At 41.2% G+C, this 23176-nt stretch overlaps 1 protein-coding gene across 6 annotated transcripts in view; it reads left to right on the plus strand.

Moving 5' to 3' along the window:
- Positions 1 to 23176, plus strand: part of LOC100079997 (solute carrier family 22 member 15-like) — an 87350-nt gene that overhangs the window by 26555 nt on the left and 37619 nt on the right. For all 6 annotated transcript variants that reach the window (XR_003757932.1, XR_003757934.1, XR_003757933.1 and 3 more), the window contains 5 exons: positions 20 to 152; positions 8544 to 8708; positions 11437 to 11566; positions 17248 to 17469; positions 21480 to 21620. Coding sequence is in view for 3 of the 6 variants with exons in the window: in XM_029060963.1 (XP_028916796.1) it covers positions 20 to 152; positions 8544 to 8708; positions 11437 to 11566; positions 17248 to 17469; positions 21480 to 21620 (791 nt within the window). In the remaining 3 variants the exon portion in view is untranslated. The remainder of the gene's footprint in view (positions 1 to 19; positions 153 to 8543; positions 8709 to 11436; positions 11567 to 17247; positions 17470 to 21479; positions 21621 to 23176) is intronic.

Genomic DNA, 23176 nt, shown 5'->3' on the forward strand with positions numbered 1-23176 from the left:
TGCATTTTTTTTTTAACAGTGGTGCTTAATCAAGCATGAAGCGTATAAAGTGAGCCTAGTGTCATCCTTATTCTTTGTTGGTTTGTTGATTGGAAATATCACCTTTGGCCCATTGTCTGACAGATTTGGCCGGAAGCCTGTATTTTTGACAGGTAAGATCCTCAAATTAGTTCATTTGAATTTAAAATTATTTTCTTTAAGTGTTTCACAAGTGGGAGTCAGAGAACCTGGGTGCTAATGCTGGCTCTGCCACTTGCCTGTTGTGTGACTCTGGGCAAGTTATTTAACTTCTGTGTGCCTATATTTCCTCATCTGTGAAATGTAGATTAAATATCAGTTCTTCCTCCTGTTTAGAAGATTAAATATCAGTTCTTCCTCCTATTTAGATAGTGAGCCTCATGTCTCTGTCCTGATTATCTTGTATCTACCCCAGTTCTGAGTACAGTGCTCGTCACTTAGTAAATGCTTAACGTATAGCGCACATTATTATTATACATATGGAGAGCCTGTTTTTTTAAGTAATGATGATATTAATAATGGTACTTGTTAAACACTCACTGTGTGCCAAGAACTGTAGTAAGTAATTGGGTAGATACAAGGTAATCAAGTCAGACATAGCCCTTGTCTCACATGAGGGTCACAGTCTAAGTAGGAGGGAAAACAGGCATTGAATCCCCATTTTACAGATGAGGAAACTGAGGCACAGGGAAGTTAAGAGACTAATAGTCTTGAATTCCTCCTTAGACTATGAACTCACTGCGGGCCAGGTCTCTCTTCTACCATTCATTATGCTTAGACAGTTCTTTGCATACATCTGGCACTCTGTGAATAATTAGAAAGATTATGCTGCTGCTGCTGCATGCTCAAACATTGAAATAAGTTGTTGTACTATTCCCCTCTCCTCTCTCAGGGTGGCATCTGGAGAGTTTCCACTTCTCTACCAGTCTTGGCTATGGGAGGGAGAGTCAAGCAGAGGCCTACCCATTACATTTCTAGCTTAGGCAGTGGCTAGCAAGTAGCAGGCAATTTGCTACAAGTCAAAACTCACCTGTGCCGGGCAGCAACGGCACAGGAGAGAGTCGAGAGTGGAGATTCAAGTTTACTGTGTGGAAGGAGGCAATGGTAAACCACGTCCATATTTTTACCAGGAAAACTCTATGGATATACTACCAGAATGATTGCAGATGGAGGTGGGGTGTTCTGGGAGAGATGTGTCCATGGGGTTGCTATGGGTTGGAGGCTACTCGACAGATTAAGACACGACTAATCCCCTCTACCCTTTTACATCAACTATTCGGACTATATTTATCAATTTACGATTAAACCATCAATAACAGTGCGGCCTAGTGTGACCTAGTCGAAAGACCAGGGTCCTAGGAAACAGAAAGCTTCAATCAGTCAAGCCAGTCAGTCATAAGGCATAAGGCAGCCTTGCTTAGTGGATAGAGCACTTGCCTGGGAGTCAGAAGGTCATGGGTTCTAATCATGGCTCTGCCACTTGTCTGCTGTGTTATCTTGGGCAAGTATTTTGACTTCTCTGGGCCTCAGTTATCTCATCTGCTAAATGGGGGTTAAAACTGTGAGCCCAGTGTGGGACAGAGACTTGTTCAACTCTGTTTGATTGTATGCCCTCTCCACAAACCCCCAGAGCTTAGTACAGTGCCTGTCACATAGGAAGATCTTAACAAATTCCACAATTATTATTATTAGTTGATCAAAGGTATTTATTGAGTGCCTACTGTGTGCACAGCAGTGTGCTAAATGCTTGGCCTAGTGGAAAGAGCACTGGCCTGGGTGTCAGAGGACTTTGGTTCTCATTGTGGCTCTGCCTCTTCTCTGCTGGGTGACCTTGGTCAAGTCGCTTCACTTCTCTGGGCCTCAGTTACCCCCAACTGTAAAATGGGGATTAAGACTGTGTACCTCATGTTGTACATGCATTGTGTCCCACCTGAGTACCTGGTATCTACCCCAATGCTTAGTGCAGTGCCTGGAACATAGTAAAGCGTTTAACAAATATTAAAGAAAAAGAAAAAAGGAGGTTACAGTTTAGAGGGGGAGATAGACATTAAACTATATTAAGACTAGGGGAAATAGAGAGTATAAGAATATTTACATAAATACTTTGGGCCTGGGGGTGAGTAGCAAAGTGCGTAAGGGGAACAAAGCTAGCAGCATAGTTGCCCATGAGTTTAGACTTGGGTTGAGATTTGATGTTAGATTTGGTCCCATTTCTGCCATACCTGCTGCATAACCTTGGATAGGTTGTATCAGCTAACTGTACCTGTATACTCATCTGTAAAATGGGGATAAGAAATCCATTCTCCCTACCCCTTAGATTAAAGTCCTCTAGATTGTAGGCTCATTGTGGGCAGGAAATTTGCCTGTTATGTCGCTATATTTTGTACTCTCCCAAGTACTTAATACAGTATTCTGCACATTGTAAGTGCTTAATAAATATGATTGACTAACTTATTTAGATTATGTGGCCCATTCATTTAGGATAGGGAATGTGTCTCACTTGATCATCTTATTTCTACTCCAGTGCTTAGCACAGTGTTTAGCATTTGGCAAGCAATTAAAATAATGGCATAAATAAAAGAAGCAGAAGAAATATCAAAGTGGACCAAAAGAGCATTCATCCAGATCACTAATCTTTTTCCAACAATGGAACCAAAGGATGAATGAATTAGTGAGAAAGGTAGCTTTGACATCTGTTCTGATGGTTGGGGATATTTTTTCTAGCATCCTTAACTTTTCCTATTGCTCAAATAATCCAAGAGTCATTTTGCTCCTTTGTCTTAGACGTGTCCAGAAGAAACAGAGGAAAACTAAAAAGGCAATTTCAAGTCTAATGTCAAAAAAGTGGACCCTCAAGACTCCTAGTTTTTCAGCTATAATTTGGAATTGGTTGCCATGGAGGAGTGAGAAACTGTGAGCTCCAGATATTACCCCACAGGCTTTTGTTCTAGCTCTGTTCTCCAGACTTGGGAAGGGTAAAGCCCTTCTAGAGAGTGGGGCCTGGCTGGGTTGGCCACTTGGATCCTCGGCAGTCCTGCGACACTGTTTCCAAATTTGTGGTGCTGCAGGAATTCTGGAAACTCTTCCTGCTCAAGTGCAAACCCCCGCATTCTCCTCTGCTGAGGCCGTTTCTAGAGACCAGGTGCACCAGGACAGCAGCAGGTTTACTTGCTGGCTTCCCATGGTTGGTTCTCCCAGTTCCATATGTTGCCATAGTCCCAGAAATAAAGCTTCAGGGACCCAAACTGCTTCTTCACATGTGACCCGCAACCTAAGGATGGTGGCATGGGTAAGACTACTCTGCTGTACTCCTATCAGTGAAGTAGATAATAATGATAATAATAATGACGACATTTGTTAAGCGCTTACTATGTGCCAAGCACTGTTCTAGGCGCTGGAGTAGATACAAGGTAATCAGGTTGTCCTATGTGGGCTCATAGTCTTAATCCCTATTTTACAGATGAGGTAACTGAGGAACAGAGAAGTTAAGTACTTGCCCAAGATCACACAGCTGACAAGTGGTGGAGCCAGTATTAGAACCCACAATCTCTGACTCCCAAGCCCGTGTTGTTTCCACTAAGCCATGCTGCTTCCCATGATCCATGGTGCAGCCTCCAGTGTATGGCATCAAAAGGGAGCTCAGGAGAAACATTTGAGGATGTGAGAATCCACTTAATAATAATTTTGGTATTTGCTAAGCACTTACTCCATGCCAGGCACTGTACTAAGCACTGAGGTGGATACAAGCAAATTGGGTTGGACATAGTCCCTATCCCACGTTTTACAATCTCAATCCTCATTTTACAGATGAGGTAACTGAGGCACAGAGAAGTTAAGTGACTTGCCCAAGGTCACACAGCAGACAAGTGGTGGAGGCAGGACTGGAACCCATGACCTCTGACTCCCAGGCTTGTGCTTTATTCACTGTGCCATGCTCCCAACTCCCTACCTCTTCTCCAAATAGCTCTGACTCTTATGATGGTGTGGGGTGATGATAGGGGTGTATGGAGCTGTGTGTGGGCTGGTGGTATGGGTATGAAGGGTCCTTTTTCAAAAAAAACTTAAAAGTATGATTTGTTGGCAGGAAGGACTCTAGAGGTGCCTATTTGTTACTACATGCCAGAAAAGTGAAACCTGAAACCATAAGAAAAACAACTTGTTGTTAATATCTTTATGGATATGTCAGTAAAGTATTATAATTGAAAATCTGGGTTCCAACTGCCCAGCTTGATGTGGATTCCATGTTTTTCCTTTAAAATAGAAGAGTAGATCTTACTTCATTCTACATTTTAGATTAGTAATGTGGAGAGTTTAGCCATTAAAGGAATGAGAGCTAAATGTTTTTCTTTTGAAATAGATAAATGGCATGTCTAAAAACCTCTAGAAGAGTACACATTTCATTGATTTTTAAATTTTGAATGTTTTAAGTGGACTGTAGTCGAAGCCATGGGAGCGAATGAGTTTTCCAAGAGCGTGGTGTAGATGGAGAATAGAAGGGACTCAGAACTGAGTCTTCAGGGAATCCCACAGCTAGAGAGTGGGAGGCAGAAGAGGAGCCTGTGAAAGAGACTGAAAAATGAGCAGCTAGAGAGATAGAGAAGAACCAGTGGAGGACAGTGTCAGCGACGCTAAGGTTGGATAGTGTTTCCAGGAGAAGGGGGTGGTTGACAGTGTCAAAAGCAGCTGAGAGGTCAAGGGGGATTAAGCATGGAGTAGAGGCTGTTTGATTTAGGAGATCATTCATGACCTTTAAGAGGGCAGTTTTTGGTGGACTGAAGGGGGTGGAACCCAAATTGGAGAGGGTCAAGGAGAGAATTGAAGTTGAGACATCAAGGTATAGACAATTCCTCCAGGAAGTCTTGAGATGAATAGTAAGAGGACAATAACTGGAGGGAGCCATGGGGTCAAGAGAAGGTTTTTTTTTTTAAGTTGGGGGAGACATGCATGTTTGAAAGCAGTGGTGGTGAAGCCATTAAAAAAATGAACATTTGAAGATGGGAAGAAGGCAGGGGACAAGTGTTTTGAACAAGGTGCGATGGGCTCAGAGGCACAGGTGGAGGGGGTAGATTTTAAGAAGAAGTGGGATATTTCCTCTTGAGATACTGCTGGGAAAGATGGGAGAGTTGATGAAGGGGCAGGAGGAGGGAGGGGGGACTGGAGAGAAAGAAGGGACATGGTTTCTTCCCTGAGGGTTTCAATTTTCTCAATAAAGTATGTGTCTAGGTCACCAAGGGACAAGAGTTCGGGGGATTGTGGGGAGGCCAGGGGCCTTGAAGAGGGAATTAAAGGCTAATTCTTGGCTTGCTTGTTGAAGTTTATGTCTTTGGACTATGGGGAAGGAAGAAGATGAGAGTATTATGGGTGTATGTATATGTGTGCATTTGTGTTAGACACTGGTGTGGTTTTACGGGCAGTTTTCAGAATACAGTCACTTGGAAATGACTGAACTTGAAGCTGGTTCAGATGGTTGAAAGTTTGGATAAACAAACAAGCACTTGGCCAATTTAGTTGGTTATCTGAACTACTCTTTCTAGTGGTCCAATTTAATCTCAGTTTGCATAGCCAGTTATTTGGATGATTTGCTTTCTATCATGTGATCCCACTCCTTAGAGAAATGTTTTATATGAATTCAAGTTGATAGTGTAAAGAGCATCTTAATATTAAAATAGAAGCTGAAATACTTTAGCTGCCTTGTCTCCCCTCCGTATGATTCAACAACTAAAAGATGCTGCATCTTCTTTCTCTTTGGGTCAAATAATAACCATTAGTTTCTAAATAATTGTGTATAGTGATATAGGATTCATGCAACAAAATAATTGGTCTGAGGAATGAACCAAGTGTTTTTCCTTCATAGAGAAGCTTTATTAAATGGTATCCATTTCCTAAAAGATAAACAGTTTTAAGCATTAGTTATTGCTAGAAAGTCACTGGTTTTGACCGTGTTCAAGACCTCTTAAATAATAATAATAATGATGGCACTGTTCTAAGTGCTGGCATAGATACAAGGTTATCAGTTTGAGCCACATGGGGCTCACAGTCTTCCCATTTTACAGATGATGTAACTGAGGCACAGAGAAGTTAAGTGACTTGCCTAAAGTTACACAGCTGGTAAGTGGCAGAGCCAGGATTAGAACCCATGACCTCTGACTCCCAAGTTCGTGCTCTTTCCACTGAATCAAGCTTAAATCAGGAAGGGAGGAGACATTAGTATACTATATACTGCTTAGCAGATGAAAACACTTTCTTCCTATATTGAAATATTGTAAACTCTTGTCTCCAGAATTCAGCAAGGGAATAAATCGTTCCCATTCTTCATGAAGTTACGAGTTACTATTCTTTATACTAAACATAATCTATGTCTGCCTTATTTCACCTTTGTTGTATTTGAATAAAGTTTCACATTGCAGTTGTGTTGGGGGTGAATCACCTTCAAATAAATGCAAGAAAATTTATCAAGTGCATTGACATTTCAATGGTCTAGGGATCTATGGAAGAAAGGGTCAGAGGGAAATGGACAAGAACTGTCATTGGCCTATAGAATTAGAAAATAGGGTTTCCTATGTCAGTTCCAAGAACATGTGCATCTGGAAAAGAGAAATGCACAAGAATGGCTTTAAACAAAAATCTTTGATAGACCTAAAACATACTTGTTTTAAGTGAATCGTATTTTTATATAGAACAGATTTTTCTTGGGAATTCCTCCTTTTCATTTTAAAGTTGTAGTCTGGAAGATTTAAATTGATTTAAAAGATTTCTTTTCCTTTCAAGAAACAAAGCTCACTTCAAGATTCCAGTATGATACAGAATTAAAGAGCCCTCTTTGTAGATGTGTGGTCATTTTAGTGAGTCATGGATCACAGATCTTGACATCTGACCTGCTGTGGTCAGAAAGAAGAATGGGAGGGTGGAAAATGCTTGTGTCTTTCCAAAGACCACATGGTGCGTTAGGGGCCCAGCCAAAACAGGACTCAAAGTTCCTGAACTTTTCGTCCTGTGCGTAGACCACTGAGAGCAGTGCAGCAGGCAGCCTCTTTGAAGAAAAATTGCAACAGATTCTGGAGGACTGTCCTGTGTTTCACGATCTCCCAACCTACGAATTTTGAGGAGCCAGGAAAACCTTATAATCCGACTAGATGTTATATGCTTAAAATGCCAGACATACTGGCAGTGAAAAGAAATAATTTCCTTTTCTATAGTTTCTGTTTTGAAGCTCCTTGGAGGGAAAATTTGAGAGGAGTATGATGTAAGCTATTTTCCCATGCTTCTGGCCCCTATGGAGTATCCCTGCATAAAGAAATTCTCTGACTTGGCTTTCCTTTTCCTATGTGGAAGCCAGTCTGTCTGATCTGGTTAGAAGATCAGTATCTATACAGTTTCCCCCGAAGGATGTGTGATGGATCCGTGGCTCAGATCATGGCTTTTAGATTCAAATTGATCATTTTCTCTTCATTTTAGTGCTCCTTTTCTCTTTCCCTTTCCCTTCTCCTCCATCCCATTTTCAACTGTTTAGGAACACTTTTGCTTACTCGTGCATGTTTGCTGTTTGGCTGCCTTTCTGGGCTTTGATCCAGTGTAGTTGAACTCTGTTTATTGTATTACAAATTCTGTTTTTTAAGATGGGTGTTTTAATTAAGAACATTCAGATTTTAAGTTTGAGAAAATGTCATCTGGTTCAATGCATCTCCCCATTTTGGGTTTATTTTAATCCCTCGCTCATGTATTTTCACTGTTCCCTCCATCTTCTTATTTAGAAACACATTTCAGTCTCTCTGGAATATATTTAAACTTTTAGATTCAGATTCTTTGCTACCTAAATAAGTCAATGCATTAATTTATTACCCTTTGTCTGAATATTTTCCCCACGTTTTCTATTTAAAGTTACTGCTCTTTCCTTCAGTTTTAGATGATTTATGTACAGTGTCTTGTTTTATGAAGAGACCTTTTAGCTCTGCAACTCAAGACTGCAAAACATTTCAGATAAGTGGAAGATATTTAACTATGAACAAAGGAAAGTTACTTACAACTTGTGTAAGTACATTCTCTATGGACAAATGCCTCCTCAAACATTCATCATCTTAAATGGGAGAATTTAGTATTCTTTATGCAATTCATTTGGAATATTTCCTACTCTCCTATAGCTTTAAAAAAATTAGACTGTGAGTTATGGGGGAGGTCCTGTAAAATATCCAATTAAATTGCAATAAATGTTATTCCTCTATATGTCAGGAAGTATTATAGCACACACATTTAACAACAGTAATTCAAATTTCACAAGCTTCTTAGTGGTTTATAATAGCATCTGAAATAGGCAGATCATATTTCTTTTTTTATTTCATATTCTCTCTAAAATAATTTCTTTTCACTGTATGCAAAATGGAGCATTTTAATATTGTGTCTTTATAACTTCAGGTTTCATACCACTTTGTAATTTTATGGACAGATTTGTATTATTTTTTGAAGGGAGGGAATGTTCTTTTGCCAGACCAGGTTATGAAGTAATAATATATGTAAAATGTTTCATGCAGGTCTCCTTTTTGATGTCATCTTTGGTTATATTTCGGCATTTGCTCCAAGTTATAGAGTGTTTGCCTTGTCACGCCTTGGTGTTGGAGTGATGAATGGCGGAATGTCATTAGTGTCTTTCGTTTTGACCCAAGAATATGTGGGAAAAACATTTTGGGCATTAACAGGTAAGACTGAGGAACATTTACTGGGCAAAAAGATGTTCAGTTTTGTTAAACATATGCTAAAGTGCAATTTACTCTAGAAATGAGGGAATGGGGATCAAACTGCTTACAAAATGAATGATCCTGTACTGTAGACTGTGGTGTCTTGATGGCTGCTGCAACCCAAATACTTCATAATACAATATGAGCAGAGGCTCTAGAGAGCCAGCCCAAGATATTTGGAACACCTGTGCCAGCCTTTGCCACATACAATGAGGTGCAGTTGTGGGGTTCCCCCCGAAACTCAGTTCTGAGACCTGTTGCCATTCTTTCCCCCTAGATTCTGCTCTTAAATCCTTCAAGAAACTCATGTTCATTCAGGTGACAATCTAGCCTCCCCTCAGAAGATGTAACTCTAATCTGGAAAATGAACGGGTTAGCCAAAAGTATCTGTTGATAGAGCCATAAGACTGCCTCTCAGCTGGGGTATGGGGTGATTTGAGAAATGCCTTGTATGTGGAGAACAAAGAAATGGACCGAACAGAATCAGGAGGGGGGCAGGAGGAGTGAGACAGAGTTGAAGGGGTAATAAAAGGAACAAGGAAAATTCCGTAGGAAGGAAGAAAGGGGCAGAAAGGAGATTTTGGGTGACAGAAAATCAATGTGACAACCTGAAGAAGTAATTATTCAATCAGAGGAATATCAACCAAACTTATTAAAGGAGTGTCTATTGATTGTGGGACACTGTTGGAGCAAATGTGAAAAAGCATTAAAAGATTGTAAATTCCTTGCCATCAAGGAACTTGCATGCAAGTGAGGAAAATGATAGATCTAACTTGGTAAATACTTTTGGGAAGAAGCATTGCTTAGTGGGAAAGGGCATAGGACTGGGAGTCAGGAGACCTGGTTTTGCGTCCCAGTTATGCCAACAGCCTTCTATGTGACTTGGCCAAGTTATTTAAGTTCTTTGGGCCCTCGGAGTCCTCATTTGTTAAAGGGGGTTCAGGTAGATTGTACTCTTTGTATGGGACAGGTGCTCTGTCCCCTCTTAGCACTTAGAATATAGTGAGCGCTTAATAAATGTCACACATATTACTATTTTACTATAGTCAAAATGGGAGACTGTAAATAATATATAGACATAATTATAAAATACTTATTATTTGAAGTTAAAATGAGCTAAAATGAAAGAATGTATATACATATATAAAAAAATATATGCATCTAAATAACTGAACACGTAAGCACAGGGGCAAATAAGGGTCCTCGAAGAATCACTTAGAAATAAAATAAAATAAATTGTGGTATTTGTTAGGCCCTTACTATGTGCAAAGCATTGTTCTAATCGCTGGGGGATACAAGGTGATCAGGTTGTCCCACGTGGGGCTCACAGTTTTAACCCATTTGACAGATGAGGTAAGTGAGGCACAGAGAAGTTAAGTGATTGCCCAAGGTCACACAGCTGACTAGCGGCGGAGCCGGGATTAGAAAAGAGAGTGTAGTCTGTATAATTGTGATTTTTTTTAAAAAAACCCCAACTCTACTGAAAAAATGATGATTTTTACATTTTAAGTCAAAAACCTCCTGATCATTGCTATATTTTTCCTCAGTGTGGTGTGATTAAACTGTAGCACAGAGGTTAATAGTCTTGCCCGAGGCACTGAGAGATATGTTTCAGAGCTGGAACAAGAACTCAGAAACTTTTGGCTTTTAGCCTTTTACCAAGAAAAAATATTATCAGACAACATCCTCTCCCCCCCCAGGACACCTATATATTCTGGCTTGACACTAGGAAGTACCCAGTGATCTAATAGGTTTTCTCAGTTTCCAATCACTGAGACCATTTTGCCTTAGAATTTCTGAGACTTCATTTTCTTAATGACTTGTATTATTGATCATTGTTCTGGGCTCACCCTGGTTCAGTTTATTGTTAATTACAACGTGGAACAGAGAGGAAGGGTAAATGAAGGAGTTTGTATGGTTGGTGGGAGGAGGGTTAGTGTGTGTGTATTTGTGTATATATGTGAGGGAGAAAGAGAGAGAATGAACATGAATAAGAGAATAAATGACCTTCCTTCAAGATTTGCCCAGTCACTATATGGTTACAACATCCTTAAACATTTTATTCTTATGTCTTCTCCTCTCTTCTCCATGTAAAATTAAAACATATTATATATAATGCCTTTGGCCAATGGTGATACTGTGGATTCAAATAGCATCTATCCTCTGAAGAACTTCCCCTTCTACCTTCCCTCACTGATCCCCTATTACAACCCAGCCTACAAACTTTGCTCCTCTAATGTCAATCTACTAACTGTACCTTAATAATGATAATTATAATAATAATAATGGGATTTAAATCTCATCTATCCCCCTGCTGGCCCATCGCCCACGTCCTCCCTCTGGTCTGAATCTCCCTCCCGCTTCATGTCCAACAGTCCAGGAGCTTCAAAATCCTTCTAAAATCACATCTTCTCCCAAAGGCCTATCCTGACTAAAGCTTCTTTTCCTTTACTTTTCTTCCCTTCGGAGTCACCTATGCACTTGAATCTGCACCCCTTAAGCCATTGATATTCATCCCCACTGGTGTCTTCCATTCCTAAACTTTTGTACTGAAGATAGAGTCATTGTATATTTTCAAAGCAATCATAGTTTGAAAGAGACTTCTGTTAAAGTTAAACTTTGCTTCTTGAGGCATCATAATGTAGGATTCCCATTAGTGTTTTAAAATATATTTTGACTTCATTTTTAGGTTCATTAACAAATGTGACATTCGCGGTGGGCATAGCATTCTACGCCATACTGGGTTACTGCATAAGGGATTGGCGGACCTTGACACTTGTTTCAAATTCTCCTGGAGTTTTGTTCTTCCTACTCTCACTGTAAGTCATTTCCATTGTATCCATGGATTGTATTAATAAACTAGTCTATTCTAGAGATCATATGGAATCACATGGGGGCTAACTTTGTAACTTCTGGTCCCTGGAGGAAGGATAGACAGTTTACAGACTGTAAGCTCGTCTCTAGTCTGTGAACTTGTTGTGGGCAGGGAATATGTCTCTTTATAGTTGTATTGTACTCTCCCAAGTGCTTAGAACAGTGCTCTGCACACAGTAAACACTCAATCAGTTCAATTGAATGAATGAGTGAAGTTACAACAGGAGAGTTTTGAAATGAATTTGCATTTACTAAACAGAACTTGGTGGACTTCCAAGCAAGTGATAGGTGGTTATCCTGTCATCTGTATTAATTAGGTGAATTTGAAGCCCAAGAACCTGGAGGAGAGAAAAAACAGCACACCCCGTATGCATGAGAAAATGTATAGTGAGAAACCCAAGTGAGCCTTTAAAACGTTTTTAAATTAAAAGCAACCGGAACAAATATGTGGACAGGGAACTTGTTTATCAACTCTGTTATATTGTACTCCCCCAAGCACTTAGTATTCAGTACTGCACAAAGTAAGTGATCAATAAATATGATTGATTGAGGAGCTATGTATTGTAATGGAGAAAAATTGAGCTGACAGCAGGCTGACAGTGGTGGATATCAGGATGTGCAGGTGAATGTCACCTGAAACCACTTCTTGAACCTCCTGTCAATCAATCAGTTGGATTTACTGAACACTTACTGGTGCAGAGCATTGTACTAAGCACCTGGGAGAGTACAATACAGCAGAATTAGACACATTACCTGTCCATAATGAGCTCACAGTCTAGAGGGAGAGACGGACATTAATATGAAAAAATAATATAGAATAATATAGAATATAGAATAATATAGAATAAAATAATATAGAATTTAAAGATGTATACATAAATGCTGTGGGTTCAGAGTGGGGCGAATATCAGGTGTCCAAGGATCACAGATTGAGGTACATGGGTGATGCAGAAGGAAGAGGGAGCTGGAGAAAAGAGGGCTTAATTGGGGAAGGCCTTTTGGAGGAGATGTGATCTTTGTAATGGTTTGAAGAGAGTGGTGGTCTGGTGTATATGGAGGGGACGGGAGTTCCAGGCTGGATGAGGATGGAGTTCCAGGATGAAGTGGAAAAGGGGGCAGTGGCGATATTGACGAGAATGGGGCACAGTGATAAGCTGGCACTAGAAGAATTGGACTGTAACCCTCAATCATCTGGCACCTCCCAGAAGACAGGGAGCAGTTTTTCTGATTTTTTTTTGTCCCGCTTGAGCAGTGGGAGATGGCAACAGCTTGCTTCCTATCCATCCAAACTGCTACCACTCTGATCCAGGGACTGGTCATATTACAATTCAATTATTACATCTGCTTCCTTACTGACTTTTCTGCTTCTGGTTTCTTCCCCTCTCCAGTCCGTACTGCTCTGTGCTGCCCAGATGATTTTTCTAAAATATCATTCTGCTCCAATCTCACTGCTTCTCAAAAACCTCCAGTTATTGCCTATTCATTCATTCATTCATGCAATTGTATTTATTGAGTGCTTACTATGTGCAGATCACTGTACTAACCGATTGGGAAGTACAATTCAGCAACAGAGATAATCCCTGCCCACAACAGGCTCACAGTCTAGAAAAGACTCCTGATTCTCAGGTTCAATAATGTTGGTATTTGTTAAGCGCTTACTATGTGCCGAGCACTGTTCTAAGCTCTGGGGTAGATACAGGGTAATCAGGTTGTCCCACTTGAGGCTTACAGTTAATCCCCATTTAAGACATTCAATCATCTCTCTCTGTATTTCGTTTTTATCCTCTTCCACTAAACCTTAGCTCACACATTTCATTCCTCTCAAGCCAACCTACTCACGGTGCATTGTTCTTTTCTCTCCCACCATTGACTTCTTGCTCACACTTTTCTTTCTGCCTGGAATCCTCTTTTTCATGTTATTTGTTAAGCACTTACAGTGTGCCAGGTACTTTACTAAGCATTGGGGGAGATACAAGCTAATCAAGTTGGATACAGTTCATGTCCCCTCATTTTACAGTGAGGTAACTGAGGAACAGAGAAGTGAAGTGACTTTCCAAGGTCACACAGCAGAAAAGTGGCAGAGCTGGGATTAAAATCCTTGAATTTCTGACTCCCAAGCCAGTGCTCTAAACACTACACCATGTTGCTCTCCTTCACACCTGACAGATCACTGCTTTCCTTATTTTCAAAGTCCTGCTGAAATCACATCTCCACTAGGAGACCTTCTCTGATTATTCCCTCAACACTCCACCATCATTTTCTCCCCAGTGGCCACTTCAGTATTTACATATCACCAAACACTTCTAGACTATAAGCCCGGTGTGGGCATGGATTGTCTCTCTTTATTGCTGAGTTGTACTTTCCAAGCACTTAGTACAGTGCTCTGCACACAGTATGCACTCAATAAATGCGATTGAATCACTTGGATACACACAGCCCTCTTAGCATTCCATGTGTATCTTTATATTCCATTGCTTCCTCCTTCCTCAGATTTTTTTAGTGTCTGTCTCCCCACTATTTTGTAAACTCCTTGATGGCAGGGAATGTCCACTAATTCTGTTCTACTCGCTCATACAGCTTAGTACAGTGTTCTGCATACAGTAGGTTCTCAACAGATCAGTGAAGCATGGTATTTATTGAGTGCAACCTGTGTGCGAAGCAGGGTAGACTGCTTAGACTGTAAGCCCGTCAAACGGCAGGGACTGTCTCTATCTGTTGCCGACTGGTTCATTCCAAGCGCTTAGTACAGTGCTCTGCACATAGTAAGCGCTCAATAAATACTATTGAATGAAAGGGTACTAAGTACTTGGGAGAGTACAATACAATAAACTTGGCAGATGCAGTCTTTGGTCTCAAGGAGCTAACAATCTAGTGGGAAGACAGATATTAAAATAAATTACAGATAAGGAGAAAAACAGAGTATGAGGATATGTTCTTAAGTGCTGTTGGGGCTGGGGTGGGATGAATATCAAAGTGCTTAAGGGGTACAGACACAAGTGCCTAGGAGACATAGAAGAGAGGGTGAATAGGGTGGGAAAATGAGAGGTTAGTAAAGGGAGGGGAAATTACTTTAATAGGACTTTGAAGAAGGGGAAGACGGCCGTCTGTCTGATGTGAGGAAGGGGGGATTTCCAAGCAGGATTGATTGACTGACTGAGCTTAGACCTCTTAGCCTTATCAACATCACTGACCCTCAAATCAAGCTGAAATTGGAACCTTTCCATGAGGGGAAGAAGGATGTGCAGGGTGGGTGCACAATAATAATAATATTGGTATTTGTTAAGCGCTTACTATGTGCCAAGCACTGTTCTAAGTGCTAGGGTAGATACAGGGTAATCAGGTTGTCCCATGTGAGGCTCACAGTCTTAATCCCGTTTTACAGATGAGATAACTGAGACACTGAGAAGTTAAGTGACTTGCCCGAAGTCACACAGCTGACAGGTGGCGGAGCCGGGATTAGAACCCATGACCTCTGACTCCCAAGCCTGTGTTTTTTCCACTGAGCCAAGCTGCTTTTTCTGATGCCTGGTTCACCCAGGATTTTAGCTCCACCCCTAGAAATCATAGCCCTTAGTCCTTTACTCCTGGAAGCTCCGTAACCAGCAGCCACTGAGGACCTAAGATTCTAGGCAGTTCCTTGGCTGAAAGTTAAACAGACAGATTTACTTGAAGTCAGTTTTCTGTCTCCAGTCAATCAATCAGAATCCAATACCCCACAAGAAGCCCACCCCTTAAGGAACTTTATATCTTTGATGACACTGGTTTGGGGACACTTGTGGTCAGGATAATTCCTTCCCTCCTAGGTTTATGTAGGATGGGCTGTTTAGCCAGGGCCCATGCTTGGCTTGGGCCAGAGGGTTCTGTATACGAGTGGTGACATTGTTGGTGGCCTCTCTGTGGGTCTGGGACTAGATCTCTCCGGAAATGCAGTCCAGCTTCCCTTCCAAAACCCACTGGAACTTTCTGACTTTAATGCTAGTGACTTGGGGTTTGGCTTAGGTTGGGACTGGAATTGGGAACAGTTTAGTTGAGCCAGGAAAATACAGTCTCTGCAGCCCAAGGCATCTCTCCAACTTATTGTAGCACTGCCACCAGAACCTTTAGAAAACAGAGACCATGCCCTAGAGCAGCCAAGAACTGGCGTAAGGCCTAGGGTGAGAGGCCATTAAGTTGAGGGTTGGGATTTATATACCTTCACTGACTTCCCACATCAAACAATCAGGTATCTAGTGAGCACTTACTATGTGCAGGGTACTGTACTAAACATGTAAGTGTGTACAATATAGCAAGGGTTGATAGACACATTCCCTGCCCACATCGAGCCCCAGAAAGCCTGCAGATCTCTTTGCCAGTCATTCTTTCTTCATTCATTCATTCTATCATATTTATTGAGCACCTACTGTTTGCAGAGCACTGTACTAAGCGCTTGGAAAGTACAATTCGGCAACAAATAGAGTGAGCCTAGGGAACAGAATTTGAAACCTGCATCTGGGGGAGGCAGCTGCCCAGATTATCAACTTCTCCTCAAGTCCTTTCCCAGAGGAGTCCTGGAAACCTGAAGGACACATCAACACCTCTGCCTGGAATTGAAAATAAAATGATGATGAGAAAGAACCAGAATCTCAGAGCAAGACCAACAACATTGAAAACACTAAAAACAGAAGGAACATTCAGAGCAGTCAGTCAATTGAGCACTTGCTGAGTGCAGAGCACTGTTCATTCATTCATTCATTCATTCATTCATTCAATAGTATTTATTGAGCGCTTACTATGTGCAGAGCACTGTATTAAGCGCTTGGAATGAACAAGTCAGCAACAGATAAAGACAGTCCCTGCCGTTTGACGGGCTTACAGTCTAATCGCGGGAGTTCTGTTCTAAGCACTTGGGAGAGTACAATGGTAGACAAGTTCCCTGCCCACAAGGAGCTCATAGGCAATGCATGAGTGGGGTAAAGAAACAGGAGAGTTTCAGTACAATAGTAATCAAACAATAAAAATAAAACAGGATACAACAAGGTGCATAGGGGAAGATAGAATAAAAAGGAGATGAATGGCAGAGGAGACCTGAAAAATCAAGAATAATATAGGGAGAACTGGAAGATTGGGAAGAGAAGATGTGGGTCTCTAAGTGAAATAGAGTAATAGTTGGAAGAAAGAAGTGGGGCAAGTGAGTATCCCAGGGGAGAAATAAATGGGTATATTGGATTTTCTGTATTTTAGGAATATTCATTTTCATTGTAGGGTTGATTTTAGTTGTTTTGGTCTTAATGTTTTCAACTTCTATCTTGGCTCCTGAATTGTATGAATGCTTTTTTAAAACTCTGCTATAAGGGGATAAAGAATCAAAGCGTTCAAATTAATTTCATTTAATCTTGTACCATGCCATAGAACCCTTTTCCCCCTACTGTTTGATTTTTGGCACTATTTGAAAAATCTGGCTACCAAATATAGCTGATTATTAATTTCTTTGCTTTTGAAGCTGACTGAGCACCAATTTTTGGGAAACTTGGAAAAGATCACCCCATTACTTTATAAGCTTGCTCTTTACACTGATTTACGAAGGAGAGCGAGGCACTGACTCCATTTGGTAGGAATGAGTTTTCTTAATCGAATCCTTTTTTGGTAGTTTGCTTCCTGAATCACCAAGATGGCTGTATTCCCAAGGGGACGTGGAAAAAGCAGAGGAGGTGCTGCAGTACATAGCCCACGGTAATGGAAATGAAAGATTGAGGATAAAATTGAAACCATGTGTGGAAACTATCAAAATACATGACTCAGCACCCGGTGTCCTAAACCTAGTGAAACATCCAGTCCTCTGTTGGCGAACTGTCACCTTGATGTATATCTGGTAAGTGATAAAATGAAGATGTGTCGAGGGAGTCCTTGGGAAATTGATTAATATTATCCTCCCCCCTCCTTGCTTCCACCTTCTTTAAAAGTAAAGCAGCCTAAATAGCTGGTCTGTGCCTGGGGGGTCTCTGCCCAACCTTTCCCCTAACCCCACTCTTTCCAGGACCTGGTCAGCCCTGAGAAGAATCTCATTCCTTCATATCAAACCAGTGTCCCCCAGGAGCCGGCTGAATTGCTGACCTCTCCAACTGTCCTGATGCCTCCAGGCTCTTGGGCCCCAGACTTCCTACCTCTCCAGTTCCTTCTTTCACTTCCTTTTTCGTCTTTCTCCTTTCCCTTTCCATAGCTCAATTTTCCTAACCAGTTGTTGCTTTGAAGCCTTCTGAATGCTGGTCAGAGCACTCAGCAGTCATTCAGTAGGATCCAATTTATTCTGTGTGCCTACGTGCATGCACACATTTTCAAATAAAACTGTTGAGTTGGTTAATAGTTTCAGGGGATGAAAATAGAATAATAATGTTAATAATAAGAAAAAATGGAGTACTATGCACTAGCTCTATGACCAGCATTGTACTAAGTGTGGGAGTTAGATACAAGATAATCAGGTCGGATATAGGCCCTGTGCAACATAGCGTTCACAGCCAAAGGGGGAGGGAGACCAGGTATTTAATCCCTAGTTAATATATGAGGAAACTTAGACACAAGGAAGTTAATGACTTCTCCAAGGTCACATAGGAGGCAAGTGGAAGAGTTGGGATAAGAATCCAGATCTTCTGACTCCCAGCAATGCTTTATCCATTAGGCTATACTGCTTCTAAATCATGTAAAAAGAAATGAAAATGGATTCCTGTGATGATGTAATTATTTTTTGATGAAGCTGATGAAGTTCATCTAAATTGTTGGGGAACAGGGTGGTCTGGTAGAAAGATTGGATCAACCAGAATTCAGAAAATTCAGACTTTGTTCTTGGTTTTTCCAAGAATGAAACTGCATGAACTTGGGCAAATGAATCAGGCTCTGTGGCCCGGTTTTCCCATCTGTGAAATGAGGGCATTGCTGTGGTTCATGGAGTTGGTGAGTTAACAGATGAGAAACGTTTTGAACCCCAAAGGGATATTGCTGAGGATCATTTTTCAAATTTCTTGCAATAACAACAACAGTAATAATACCTGCAAGTTCCTGGTGACCAGGGAGCATGTCTACCAACTCTATTGTACTCTCCTAGGTGCTTAGTACAATGCTCTGCACACAGTAAGTGCTTAATAAATTTGACTGATTGATATTACTTAAACACTTACTATGTGCCAAGCATTATACTAAACACTGGAGTAGAGATGTCAATCAGGGTGGACACAGACCCTGTCCCATATGAGGTTCATAGTCTAAATGAGAGGGACAATAGGTATTTCATCCCCATTTTACAGATGAGGAAACTGAGATACAAAGAAGTGATTGCCCAAGGTTGCCAGCAAATGGCAGAGTTGAGATTAGAACCCAGGTCCTCTGATCCAGAGGCTCATGCTCTTTGCACTAGACCATGCTGTTTCTAAACCAATGAACCTGCTTCTGCCTCTACATAGGGGGAGGCTGGGCGGTGTAGTAAAATGGAAGGGAATGAGATTGGGTCTCATGAACCATGGAAGAATAAAATTGCGTTCCTCAATGGATTTATGCAAGTTGGGTTGGGTCATGGTTGCCCACTCCTGGTGATATCTGATGGTGTCACATTGACAGTTATTTGTCACCCTTTGTAACTACTCCCATGTGCACTGCTTTTAGAGGAGCAAATGGAATTTGCAGAGGGCCACCAATGATGGTGATTCTCTGCTTGGTTTGAATTCAAGAAGGGAGAGATGGAGGGATGCTATATACCAGGGTATTACTATTTACAAGGTTTAAAACTATCACATAAGTCTTGGCAACCAAAGAAAACCCACAACAAATGGCAATGAGTTGTGCGAATAGCACAGTTAATGCCATATATTCTATTTATTTAAATGTATGTTACAGTTAGAAGAAAATTCTGATGAAATCCAAACAAAAGGTTATTTTTTTCCCATCATTGGACAACTTCTGTGATTTTATTAATTCTTATGTAGGACTACCCTTGGCTTTAGCTTCCCTTGGAGAAGGATTTCTTTTTTCTCTGGTAGTCTCTTGGCATGATCACTGGCTGTGGAAAAATAAGTTGCACTAGTCTTTTCTAAACACAGCAGTGTTCCTAGAACTGGATTAAGATCTGTAGCCAGTTTGGCTAGAACGTTTGCTCTTAGCTTTTTTTTTCCATTGGCTGTTACTCTTAATTCCTCTCATCTCAAGAGAGGATGTTGTAAGTTGTACACCTCGTTCTCTTATAATACAGGGGTTTGTGTTCTTGCGAAACCCTGCATTATGGTAAACTCGCATTATAGTGCTCAGTTTCCAAGTTGCGTAAATGTGCACAAATCATATCTTCCTATAGAGCTCATTGCATCCAAGCAGGCTCATGTTGTCAGATGGATATTCCCTAATCTTTTAATGGCATCACAGCCAAAATGGGTAGTGAAAATATGTTACATCAGACTGGTTCTATATTATGTTGGTGTTGAGTGAAATTTCTAAAATCATGATCTAGCTGGTTCTAGAATAATTTGTATGACTTAAATTAGTAGCATGTAGTGGTATTCTCTAACCTTTATGTGATCTGCATATACAATGACCTCTTAATACAATGACCTTAGAGAAGCAGCGTGGCTCAGTGGAAAGAGCACGGGCTTTGGAGTCAGAGATCATGGGTTTGAATCCCGGCTCGGCCACTTGTCAGCTGTGTGACTTTGGGCAAGTCACTTAACTTCTTGGTGCCTCAGTTACCTCATCTGTAAAATGAGGATTAAGACTGTGAGCCCCACGTGGGACAACCTGATTCCCCTGTGTCTACCCCAGCGCTTAGAACAGTGCTCGGCACATAGTAAGCGCTTAACAAATACCAACATTATTATTATTATTATTATTATTATTATTAACACTGGGCTTTTCTTTACGCATGCTTATGGCTGATGGCTGAGAAGCAGCATGGCTCAGTGGAAAGAGCACGGGCTTTGGAGTCAGAGGTCATGAGTTCGAATCCCAGCTCTGCTACTTGTCTGCTGTGTGACCTTGGGCAAGTCACTTCACTTCTCTGTGCCTCAGTTACCTCATCTGTAAAATGGGGATGAAGACTCTGAGCCCCACGTGGGACAACCTGATTCCCCTGTGTCTACCCCAGCGCTTAGATCAGTGCTCTGCACATAGTAAGCGCTTAACAAATACCAACATTATTATTATTATTATTATTATTATTTGTAGCAAACACTGCTTAATTTTAGATAACAAGGCATCGGGTTTGTGCAGAGTGCTTGGGAGAATACAGTACAATTGGTAGATATGATCCTCACCCTCAGGGAACTTACCAAGGAACAGGGAGATGGCCAGCAGGACCTTCTGTATTGGTATAGAGGACCAGTGACTCTGATGGACTGGAGAACGAAATTCACCTTAATCCCTGCATCTCATCCCTTTTTCAAAACCTCTTGTGACCCTGCGTTTCAGCCAGGCCAAAGCAGGGCACATGGTGAAGTAGGAGTTTGAATTTCATTTGAAATGGTCACTTAAAGGATTATTAACGACCAGACAACCTAAGTTATAATTACACTAGTCAAAGCATGGCGTAGTGGATAGAGCACAGGTTGGGGAGTTAGAAGCTCATGGGTTCTAATCCTGTCTCTGTCACTTGTCTGCTGTGTGGCCTTGGGCAAGTCATTTCACTTCTCTGTGCCACAGTGACCTCACCTGTAAAGTGGGGAATAACACTATGAGCCCCATGCAGGATAGGGACTGTGTCCAACCTGATCTGCTTATATCCACCCCAGCACTTAATACAGTGCCTACAACATAGTAAGCACTTAAAAAATACTATTATTGTTATTATGTTTACATGTTAGCAATTTATAATAATATTGAAATAAATTAAGCTGTTTTGGATGTTTACAGGTATGTCTGCAGCCTTGTGTATTATGGTCTTACCCTGAATGCTGGTGAGCTAAAAGGAAGCCTGTATATAAATATAGCTCTTTATGGCCTTGTGGAAGTCCCAGCATTCCCTCTCTGCATATTCTTTATTGAGAAGTCCTGGTACGTATTATTCCAAGTGAATGTTAGTCATCTATAATCAGTGTGCAGTCACTCTTATGATTAATGTAGGATAGTAAGTCTTCAATAAGTACAGTCGATCTCAATAAGTACAGGTGATTGATTGATGGTCACCCTAGTCCCACAGCACTTATGTCCATATCCTTACACTCTACTCTTTCCCCTACCTGTAATTCATCTTAATGTCTGTCTCGCTGTGTAAGCCTGTAAACTCCTTGTGGGCAGGTATCACATCTAACAACTCTATTACATTGTACTCTCATTACTCTATTACATTGAAGCAGTGTGGCTCAGTGGAAAGAACACGGGCATGGGAGTCAGAGGTAATGGGTTCTAATCCTGGCTCCACCACTTGTCATTGTGGTGACTGGTGTGACTTTGGGCAAGTCACTTAACTTCTCTGTGCCTCAGTTACCTCATCTGTAAAATGGGGATTAAGACTGTGGAGCCCCACGTGGAACAACCTGATCACCTTGTATCCCTCACAGCACTTAGAACAGTGCTTTGCACATAGTAAGCACTTAACAAATGCCGTCATTATTATTACTCTCCCAAGTGCTCGGTACAGTGTTCTGCAAACAGTAAGTGCTCAATAAATACCACTGATTAATTGTTTGCCTTTTCTTTCTGAGAAGCTCAAAGCATCTTAAAAACACTGGGCCTTCTTGCTAGAAGGGAGTCAGTAATGTGGAAAGTCCATCAGGTCATTCAGACCATAAGGCCTCACCCAAAAATTGAGTATAAAAGCTGATGACCTGAACAATTTAAGAAAGGCCTCTACCAAGTGAGCAGCTTTATTCCTTTCTTATAGAAAAGCTTAGACCCACTGTCATTACCACCACCATCATCAGCCAGTATACATGTAGCCTTACCTACTTACTCTGCACCAAGGGTGATGCCAGGTGTGCTGCTTTCGATTATGTAATAATAATAATAATGTTGGCATTTGTTAAGCACTCACTATGCGCCAAGCACTGTTCAAAGCTTTGGGGTAGATACAAGGTAATCAGGTTGTCCCATGTAGAGCTCACAGTCTTCATCCCCATTTTACAGATGAGGTAACTGAGACATAGAGAAGTTAAGTGAATTGCCCAAGGTCACATAGCTGACAAGTGGCAGAGCTGGGATTAGAACCTATGACCTCTGATCCTCTGACTTTCAAACCCATGCTCTTGCCACTAGGCCATGCTGCTTGCCCTGGAGGGGTTTTCAATCCAATCAGGCAACACAGAAAAGAACAATGTTGATAATCCCACCCAAGTTGGAGAACATGTATTCAACATGTATAAAAACTTTTTAAAAAATCACAGGTTTAGGGAAGCAAAGATGATGAATGAGATTGGGCCTAGTTGGTGTGCTGAAGAGGTGATGGAGGGGGCTATTCATGATAGGAGGGAAGAATGAAGACAAATAGGACCTTTCAATGACGATAAAGTAAATACGGTATTTGTAAAGCACTTACCTTGGGCCAGACACTGCACTAAGTGCTGGGGTAGATGCAAGATAATAATGTTGGTATTTGTTTTTGTTAAGCGCTT

Source organism: Ornithorhynchus anatinus, chromosome 3 (genome assembly GCF_004115215.2).
Source record: "Ornithorhynchus anatinus isolate Pmale09 chromosome 3, mOrnAna1.pri.v4, whole genome shotgun sequence".
NCBI lineage: Eukaryota > Metazoa > Chordata > Mammalia > Monotremata > Ornithorhynchidae > Ornithorhynchus > Ornithorhynchus anatinus.